This window comes from Triturus cristatus, chromosome 8 (assembly GCF_964204655.1).
Source record: "Triturus cristatus chromosome 8, aTriCri1.1, whole genome shotgun sequence".
Lineage (NCBI taxonomy): Eukaryota > Metazoa > Chordata > Amphibia > Caudata > Salamandridae > Triturus > Triturus cristatus.
Window position 1 is genome coordinate 1,579,242,483 of NC_140591.1, and position 10,173 is coordinate 1,579,252,655.

A 10,173-nucleotide genomic window follows, 5' to 3' on the forward strand; every position below is an offset into this window, starting at 1 on the left:
AGCTAGAAGGCTTATTCGCCAAAATATTGTAAATATGCCCCTGAGAGTGTGTAGAGAGATTCATCCTCTCTCTCTTTCTCCATCCAGCCAGGAGGGCCATGAACAGTGCGGCCCTGGGCACCTTTCCCTCATCCCTCTATTGTGCTGTTAACATCCTTCCCTGAAACCTCTTGCACTGTCTGTTTTCTTCCCTGTTGCATCATTGCATGATGGAAATTCTGACTCACCTTGTGTTTGACTACTAGAACCAAGGACGACTGCCAGCTTTGCACTCCCTAATATTATCCTACCTTCCATCTCCTTTATTAAAGAGAATAATTCCGATGTAGGCAATTGTTGAACAGGGTGCGCCAAGGGCTAATGTGGATTTGGACACACCATAAAGAAAGTAAGTTAGGAACTTTGCACACTAAAATATTTTGAAAGGAGTGCAGCCACATCACATTGCTAAAAATGGGTCTAATTGCTTTTATGTAATTTCACAGACCTGTGCTCTCAACCAGCTTAGGAGCAAGTGTCAGTGGAAATACAAGGCTTAGGGCACAGAGATAACAAGCACGGAACGCAGTTCAACATGCTCACGACCAGACATTGTCACCGTGTTCTCTTCGTTCTTCCTACAGGTTGCTACTTGAGCTCCGTAGGGTGACATGGATTGTCCCTTCCCTCAAGGGGATGTGCTTCTGGCATAAACCTAAACATGTCTTCAAACAGCGCCTATAGGTGGAGCAGCAGGGGCATAGCTTGATCAGCAAGATTGGAGTTGGGGGGTGACTTTCAGATTTGCCAACAAGCACGTTGATTAAAATACATTATATGTGAGAAAGGGCAGAAGAGAGCCTTACAGAGCAATAGGCTGGGAGAGGAGTGCAGATTACGAGGGGCACTATTAACTCAATATTTTGTAAAATAACCATTTTCAAGACCTTTAAAACAGAGACAAGGGTGTGGTGCATTGGTGCCTGCTTCCATCTGCATGTGTATATACAAATCCCAAGTGAAATCCAGCAAACACCTCGCCATACCCGACTTAAAGCATCTGTACCAAACTATTTAGTACAGAATCCATTTATTATGGGGTGTGACCCACCGAACCCCCCTGAAGCTGCCCTCCTGGGTGCAGCCACTATTACAATCCTTACAAAGCTGAGGAAGTGAGACTTCCCTCTTCCATCTTTTTACTAGATATACTTCTACACTGGAACACATCAATCAAGAGATTAGTTTTGTGTCGTCAAATCTTTATTTAAAAGAGCGCCTTTTAAAGTAATATAAGGCATACAAAGATCACTCAAGTATCAAACTGATTCAAAGGGAAACTCAGTTGCTTATTAATTTTTCCCATTTTAAATCTGGTGAGGAGCAAAAGTTCCCAGCAATTAATGACCAGAACTCAATATGGTTCCAAGCCAGGGGAGGATTGATTACTTCATAATCCCTATTAGAGGGTCTGCTGAGCTTCAGTGCACTTCTCTCTATCCTCTGAGCAGCCATTAAGCTCTGCCTCACCCACGTTTAGTCAGTTCTTGTAATGCCCTGGAGATTGTTAAATATGGATGACCAAACCTGTTCTGATAAAGGAAATCCAGGAGATCTTTGCACCCAATTCACAGGTAAAGAAATCCTCCATTATGGCCTTATTCAGTGTGGTGTACTGTTGACTCTACACAGAGCATCACAGCAACAATGGAGCTAGCTTGATTGATCCTTCACATACGCTGTACCTAATTTTTCATGTACTGCAGAATTCGAGGTACTCTGAGGTACCCCTAATAGGAATAGCAGGATGCAATTTTCTTCATTCTGGAGACAACTCACATCCATGAAATGTCAGAGGCCAGACCCATACATAAGCCAGGCAAACGATTGTAAATTTCCACAAGTCAATGAATCAGTTTGTGGCCAATGCTCACAACCAGGTTGAATCAAAACCCTAGAGATTGGGCAAAGCATTGTTTCCTATTTGACAGACAGGGGTCCAAGGTATCAACAACAGGAAAACGTGCTACCAAATACAGTAACTGGTACGCCCTTCCAAGCTGGTGACCCTTGAAAGGCTCTAGTTTTCAAACTTCTACATCCGCAAGCCATAAAATACTCAAATCATCCTTGATCTATAAAATTAATAAAATGATTAATCCATTTCTTCAGGTAGCCATGGACCTGTAGGTATCTGGAAAGCATTGTCAGCATAAAGAGTGCTGGCAGAGGCTTTTTATTGACTAACGACATGTTGTGACCAAACACAATAAGTCGTGCTTCTAAGATGATAATAAATCCCAAAAATAACATTGGTGAGGAACCGCACCCTTATCAGACACCACGAGCTAAGGAAAAAAAATCAGAGCACTCACCATTCTCCCTGAAGCCGACTGAGGCTGAATGGTCATAGTGTAAAACTCCCAAAAAATCAACCAAGGCTTCTTTTAAGCATTTAGCAAAAATAACAGACCACAGTTTGGAACTATTTACACCATCGAAGGCGCACGACAGAGCCATGAAAGACAGATAAATGGGAAAATGATTAGCTATGGTGTATAAGATACTTATCAAATAGAGTTTAAAACATTGTTAATTTGTCCAAACTCCCTCATTGAACCAGTATTGTACCTTTGACCGTATGGACAATTCTTCAGCCCATATCAGCACAACCCTACCAATGAGTTTAACTGAGGAAATTGGTCAGTAGCAGTGAGGGTCATCTCAACATCCTTTTTTAAAACGGCTCTCCAGGATTGTGGCAGATATGTTTTGCAGGCAAAGTTAAAAATGTTAGTAAGTAGGGGACCCCACAAATCTTTTGAATACTTGAATATGTCCATAGGGACCCCATCAAAGCCAAGGGCTTTGTTAGAAGGGCTTCTTAAATAGCACACATGGCTTCAGCCACCATAAACTGAACACAAGTGGATAGACAGGAGGTGACAATTCCAGTATGTCCTCATTTCTTTCCAAAAAACTATGTAGCATCTTAAAGTGTAGCACCCATCTAACAGGTTCAATATTCAAGACTGATTTGCATATAGCTGGGTCTGAACTGCGGTCGGGAAGTGAGCAAAAGAACGATGATGGATTCAACCTATTGACTGGAGGTTAGTTTCTGAAAAGTTTCAGCGCTCCGTCCATCATCTCCTTGTGTTTGCTTTGTTCCCCCTAAGTTGGCAGAGTTTGCCCAGACCTGGGTCCCTTGCTCACTTTGCCACTGGATTCAAGCAGGCCTGGCATATGAGGGGTGGTACCCCGAAACCGGTCCCAGGATGCTTGTTTCCGGTCCAGGGAAGACTTGGCTTTGCAGTTCGGCTGGAATGTTCCCATGAGGCACAGAGTCAAGACTGATTTGCATATACCTGGTCCTGAACTGGGTTGGCAAAGTGAGTTAAAGAAGAATGATGGATTCAACGCAGATCTGTGACCGGGGGTGAGTGTCTGAAAAGTTTCAGTGTTCTGTCCATCATCTCCTTGTGTTTGCTCAATATTCATTGCCAAGCTTGGCAGTGGATATCTCTGAAATCTTGCAGAATTGGCCACCTTCCAAAAGGTCCTGTATCCAGGGCAGGCTTTAGCGCTGATAGCACCCAATGCAACAGTCTTATTTAGCGCCCCCACGCCCCCTCCAGTGATCTCCTTCTCGAAATTCCTCACTAACATCCTGCAAAAGTGCGGCTCATCTCTCCATACTCTTTTTTCACATAGATTTAATTTGTTTTAAAGTGCTTGTAAAGGACAAAACTCAGATCTCTCTCCAGCAGGAATATTAATCAAAAGAGTTATCTTTACATTTCTATCGCTGCCTGAAAGCTGGACCATCAAGGACTTCTGCAGTAGGAGCTTTTAAATCGTAAGGTATTGCTAAACACAGCCTTATTTCCCCCAGATCAGTGCTTTTAAGCGCAGCGAGAAGAACCCCGCCCCTCCTGAGACAAAGACTCTGATTAGTGGGGTCTACAGGCCCATCAGCCGTCCATGCTTCCTGCACTTTGGGACATGTAGGAGCACGTTATAGTGCTATGTGAAGGACCCCACCTCGTCTGAGGCAAAGAATGATGGTATTGTAGTCCACGGGCCAACCTGCTTAAATCTTTATTTAATAGACAAATAGTAAATGAAATCTTTTTTTTCTGAAATTTGAATTAAAAAATACATTCTCAACTGAAAGAAAAAATGTTATTATGTATTGATAATTATTAAACGTGATATATAGAATTAATTAAAATGAATGTAGTTATAGTTTAATAAAAGTATTGATACATTACTTGTTAAATGCAAAGCCTGATATTACATTATTTTATAATAAAATTATATTTGTGCACTATTTTTGTTATTTCTATTTCTTATATGTATCAATGTTAGATTATATTTATAATTGTAACATTTTTGAATAATTTGTTTTAACATTATTTCCTATGGGCTTTATTTTAATTCCCTACCTCCATATCTTTTTGTGAGAAGGTGTTGGAGTGCCTGGTCATGTGTGGTCCTGGATTTACTACTGTTTTTTTCTTTTCTCAGAATTTGTAAATAGGCAAAAAGTAGTAAACTCACTCAAAAGTGTAATTTACTCAAAAGTGTAAGTTACCTTTTTGGGCCAGGCCCCTTGTAACCTTAGTAGTTATCAATAAGTTTTCTAAGTGGTATCTAATTTCCATTTTGTGGAATTAGTTTGATGGATCATTGAACAGGTAGTCTAGTTTAATCAATTTCAGTTTGGGGGCATTCACAGCCTTGACTTTTTAAAATGAATATAAGAGTAAAGACAGTGGGCCCGATTCACAGAACTAACTTAAGACAAAATCCTAAACTTACTACCATTTTGGTATTCACAGAAGGCACTTACTCATTTTGGTATTCACAGAAGGCACTTACTCATTTCGGTATTCACAGAAGTTAGGAGTCCTAACTTTAGGACTCCTAAATGCCTTCTGTGAATACCTAAAGTCTTAAAATTAGGATTTTTCTCAGTTTAGTAGTAGTATAGTTAGGACTCCTAACTTTAGGACTCCTAAATGCCTTTTGTGAATACCGAAAGTCTTAAAATTAGGATTTTTCTCAATTTAGTAGTCCTAAGTCTAAACTTAGGAATACTAAATTGAGAAAAATCCTAATTTTAAGACTTTCGGTATTCACAGAAGGCATTTAGGAGTCCTAAAGTTAGGAGTCCTAACTATACTACTACTAAACTGAGAAAAATCCTAATTTTAAGACTTTCGGTATTCACAGAAGGCATTTAGGAGTCCTAAAGTTAGGACTCCTAACTTCTGTGAATACCGAAATGAGTAAGTGCCTTCTGTGAATACCAAAATGAGTAAGTGCCTTCTGTGAATACCAAAATGGTAGTAAGTTTAGGATTTTGTCTTAAGTTAGTTCTGTGAATCGGGCCCTAAGACAGATATCCAGAGTATGTTATGGGTTATTGGCATGTGTAAGGAAGTCTTAATTGAGCAGTCCCAGAGAGATATTTGAAGGGCCAGATATTTGCTCCTATTTGTGGGATGGGAAACGTTCAGAACAAGAGGTTGTGAAGTGCTACAATGAGTTGAGGGTGGTGCCTTTGGGATGAGCAGAGGAAAGGAGTAAATAAGGTCAAAAGCGGGTAGGAGTCTGAAGAATGGAAATTTCTTGAACTAGTGTGCCGTATCTGAAGGTGCATCAAAGTCTCAAAGGAACGTATTTGTTGAGTATGTGACTATCACAAAAGTGGTGATGTTAGTGGTTTGAGTAACTACAGTCTTTTATCCAGGTTATATGTATTTGTAGGTAGATGGTACTTCAATAGCACAAACATAGTCAAAGGTCAGTGATACACTGAGAAGGAATGTGGGGTTTAGCGGAGATCTGAAGAGAAAGAGGAGGCAGATGAAGATATCTAAAAATATTGACCACAGTCAGGGGCGACCACCACCAATCAAAAGTGGAGGGTCAGCTGGGGGGGAGCGTGGGTTGGGGGTGGGTTAGGGAAATGCACATAAATAAATAAGTAAAGACTTACCTGATCTAACGTTGTCTCGCCTCTCCTCTCCAGCTCTCCTCCGATCTCCCAGCAGTACATGGATCTCAGTACAGGCTCCCCACCTAGTCAAGACACTGCTCTCATGCTAGAATGAGAGAAGCACCTGGACTGGCCGGACTGGCCTAGCCTGATGCCCGCTCATGCACAGGGAGCCTGTGGCTATTCTGAAACCCAGTTGTGCAACACAGCTGGGTTAGAGAAATAAAAGTGTGCATGTCTGTTTAGCCGGCCTAATTGTCAGTCACTACTCCAGTGCTCTGCTGCCAATTGGCAGCAGAGGACATGCCACCTTTTTTCCTGGCTCAGGCCAGCTGGCAGCTGCATCACTCCACAGTGAAAAATAAAATTGCAATGAAATCATTTCATTGCCAATTTATTTTTCACATTTAGCACGGCACAGTGGGTAGAGGACAATGCCCTTTCCACCCTAATGAAGAAACTGCTGCTGACCACTGCCATATTTAAAAGGTTATAGGACCATGTGGAGTTGTGTGTAGTAGTCTGTCCACCACCCATTCAGTGGTTGTGGTCTAAATTTTGCAATCCATGTTCTGTTGGGATGAATTTGATTAGGATAGGACATGAGTTGATGGTGAGCTAATATCAGTGATGGACTGTGTGTCTAGGTCATGTATTATGGAGAATGTTAGTGCTGATGGCTCAAGCAACATAATGCTACTATTAAAAGTACATATACAATTGATACATCATTCTACACATGCACATAGAAAACCTGTGTATAAAATGATCTTAACTGACACATCTTGCCTTACTAAAAACAAGCAGAATTGTAGAACAAACATAGACAAACAGTCTCATGCAAGATTAATATACTCCACACTGAGTACTCTCATATTGCCATATTTCAACTGGTGTAATTTGCTGCAGAGCCTTTCATTGGGAACTATGTGATGTTCATTTGACAGTTTCTCCATGGTATTATTGATCAATAATGCATTTTAAAATATTAAAATAGCATATGGTACGTGACATTAAAGTGCCCACATGTAGTAACCTTAATTAATTCACATACTTAATTTTACAATGTCGAGGGGCCTAAATATGATTTTGCTATCCACGTATGTATGGGCTGCACATTTACTGCTACGACATGTCCACGGATTATGAAAAACAATTATCAGGTGACTATTCCTGCCTTGTTCATTAGCAGGATGCATAGGATACGATTGTCATTTTCCATGAATAGAAATGTGAGGAAAATGTGCATTTAAAGCTCTAAAGACTAGCTTGTATCTTAATTAAGCAAGAGGTGTTTCCTTATAACAATTGACCGCACTCTCAAGAAGTCTTGTTTTTACTTTTTGGACCATTTGCTGTACACCTTGTCGGATCTCTGACATTTTCAGCGCATAAATTATAGGGTTTGCCACTGGTGGAAGGAGCAGGTAGGCATTTACCACAAGGATGTGAACATAAGGTGGAATGTTGCTAAGGAATCTATGAATGATAAGTGAGAAAAAGATGGGAATAAAGAACAGAGACATCACAAAAACATGAGCAACACATGTGCTGAAGGCCTTCAATTGGTCTTTGTGGGGAAGATGTAGCACTGCCCGAAGAATCAAAAAGTAAGACACTGCAATCGAGGAAAGGTCCATTGCTCCAAAGGTGATTGTAGTAGCCAACCCGTACATACTATTGAGAGTGATGTCAGCACAGGAAAGCTTTACCACAGCTATGTGTTCACAAAATGTATGGGGAATGCATCTGCCACAGAATGGTAGTCTTAATGCAAGCAGTGACTGTGGAAGGACTGTAACCACTGCTCTTGCTAGTGAAACTGATGCTATTTTTGCAATGAGTGAATTTGTTACTATAGAATGGTACCTCAGTGGTTTGCAAACTGCAACATACCGGTCCAAAGCCATTGCTGTGAGCACGCCAGATTCCACCCCAGTAAAGGCATGTATGAGAAACATCTGGAAGAAACAGGAATTGAAATTGATTTCCCCAGTGTTGAAGAAGAAATTGCTAATTGTTTTTGGAAGAATGGAAGTGGATAACACCAGGTCACAGCAAGACAACAAGGAAATGAATAGGTACATGGGCTTCTGAAGATTCAGAACTGTCTTTATAGCTAGCAGCACAATCCAGTTTCCCAGAAGAGTGACAATATACATGGCCAACAGTGGGGCAGCAAACCAGATGTGGAAAGCTTCCAGCCCAGGAATGCCCATCAGAATGAAGGAGGAAGGTGTTAATCTGGTGTTATTGGCTGGCGTCATGATAGGTAAATATCACTTGTCATGGAAATGCTGGCCATGCCTGGTTATGGAAAAGAAAACAGAAGACATGATTTTATAATACTGCACTCTTTGCAACCAAGTAAATAATTCTAGGAATACAAGGAACTCCACATATAAGTCAAGCCTCAAAGTCTGTGTATTTTACAGTCTGGTTGCAATTTTGTTTCACATCTAAATATCAGGATTTCATTTTTCAAACTGAGTTCACTTTGTATCCATTATGTTTTTTGCACAGTATTCAGTTTCATGGTGAGCTGCTCATTAGACAATTGTTTTATAAATTAGAACTGCAAATCATTATCTCCAAACTTAACCCAGCAATTCTCTTTCTGAATATATGGCCAGCTAATCCACCAAAAGAGATCCAAATTGTACTGCTCCCTAACTGGTCCAATCTCATCAATCTCCGTTTGCAGCAAGGAATATTTCTTGAATTCCAAAAGTCTTCAAGATTTCCCAGAAAACTGATTCAGCTTCACTTAAAAAAAAAAAAACACAACAATGACCCCGAGGACTTTACAAAATACAGCACAAGATCAGGACTTAAATTTCTTTCTAAAATCTTATAACGTTCAGTTAACACTTATCTAAATGAATTTGACAGGGGAAAGAGCCAACTTGATCAGTACTGGCATGTTTCCAGAGCTGGCCATATCACTGAGACTGATATCTTGCAGATGAGGCCCTCAACTCCTGCCTGCTAGTTCTTTAAGTCCTCTTGATGGAGTCAACCATGAACTGCTCCATCACACATTACAAGAGCAGAATGGCTTCACAGAGATAGTCCTGAATTGGTTTAAATTATACCTTGGGAGCATTCTCAACCATGTAATGTTACATCCTGTTACAGTTGTAGCTCCCACCTTGTTTAATCTATACCTTGAACTCTAGCGTGAATGTGTTAAGAACTCAGGCAAACCCTAACACTAACATGTGGTTGACACCCAGTTATACATGAAAGTCTCTTCCCCAAATAATGCATCCACATTTGCATCAACCCTGGACAATAGAAACATGGTTGAGACTACACTACCTCAAGTTTTATTCCCAAATGTTCCTCCTCTTCTGACCACAGGTTAAACACATACTCATGCAAACAAGGTGGGATACAATGAATATTCTAGAATTTGGATGTTGCATCCCCATCATTTAGAGAAGCTTTATCTTGGACAACTGACTTAATTGACACAATAATATCAATTTAAAGGCAAAAAACTATAAGTTCCCTCTGAAACTCTTCGGAAGGATAAATCCCTCCCTGTACGACTTGAATTGAGTCATCCAAGTGATGGCCTTCTGTAGGCTTGCTATGGAATTGACATCCTTGCCTGTATTTCCAAAACACATTTAGCACTGATTAAAGCCTTTTTGCATGCTGAGATCACCTGTCATCAGGGATCAACCATATTGACCATGTTACCTCATCTTGTCTTCCATGTGTTTGCTTCTTACTGACTGAATATCTATGCCTAAAGTTGCTTGCTTACTCCACAAACCTATACACTCTTATCAGACTCACTACCTCAAAAACTAAGGGAAGTTATGCAGTGGATCTCGTCAACTCCGAAGCACAGACTCACTTCTTCTTGATGTGCCAGCCTTCTAGAAACAATGCATTTTAAAACAGTCTTTTTTTTGTTTATGCTCCCACCATATGGGTTTCTACCCCCTGGAAATCCAGACTTAAGCTTCCATTCTAGCTTTCAAAAAACAACTCAGAGTGCTTCTCTTCAGTAAATTCTTTCCATATTCCTAAACTACAGAACAATTTGTACTCTGCACCAATATGTAAGCCTTGATGCCTTTCAAAGGAGTTTAGCCTCTCTGTCACATTATAATGGATCACTTTGTGGTCTTATTTCCCAGTTTTGCGTGTTGTAAGAAAATGTGTGAGAGAAT

General features: G+C 40.5%; 1 protein-coding gene across 1 annotated transcript; it reads right to left on the reverse strand.

The window, feature by feature from the left end:
- Nucleotides 1-7,266: 7,266 nt before the first annotated feature.
- Nucleotides 7,267-8,253, reverse strand: LOC146806231 (olfactory receptor 52E8-like). The gene has a single exon (XM_085623911.1). The coding sequence runs from the start codon at nucleotides 8,251-8,253 to the stop codon at nucleotides 7,267-7,269; it is 987 nt and encodes a 328-aa protein (XP_085480037.1).
- Between the last annotated feature and the right edge of the window lie 1,920 nt (nucleotides 8,254-10,173).

Bases quoted from the DNA above. Each gene is read 5' to 3' on its own strand.
- LOC146806231 (XM_085623911.1), bottom strand. From the start codon at position 8,253: ATGACGCCAGCCAATAACACCAGATTAACACCTTCCTCCTTCATTCTG.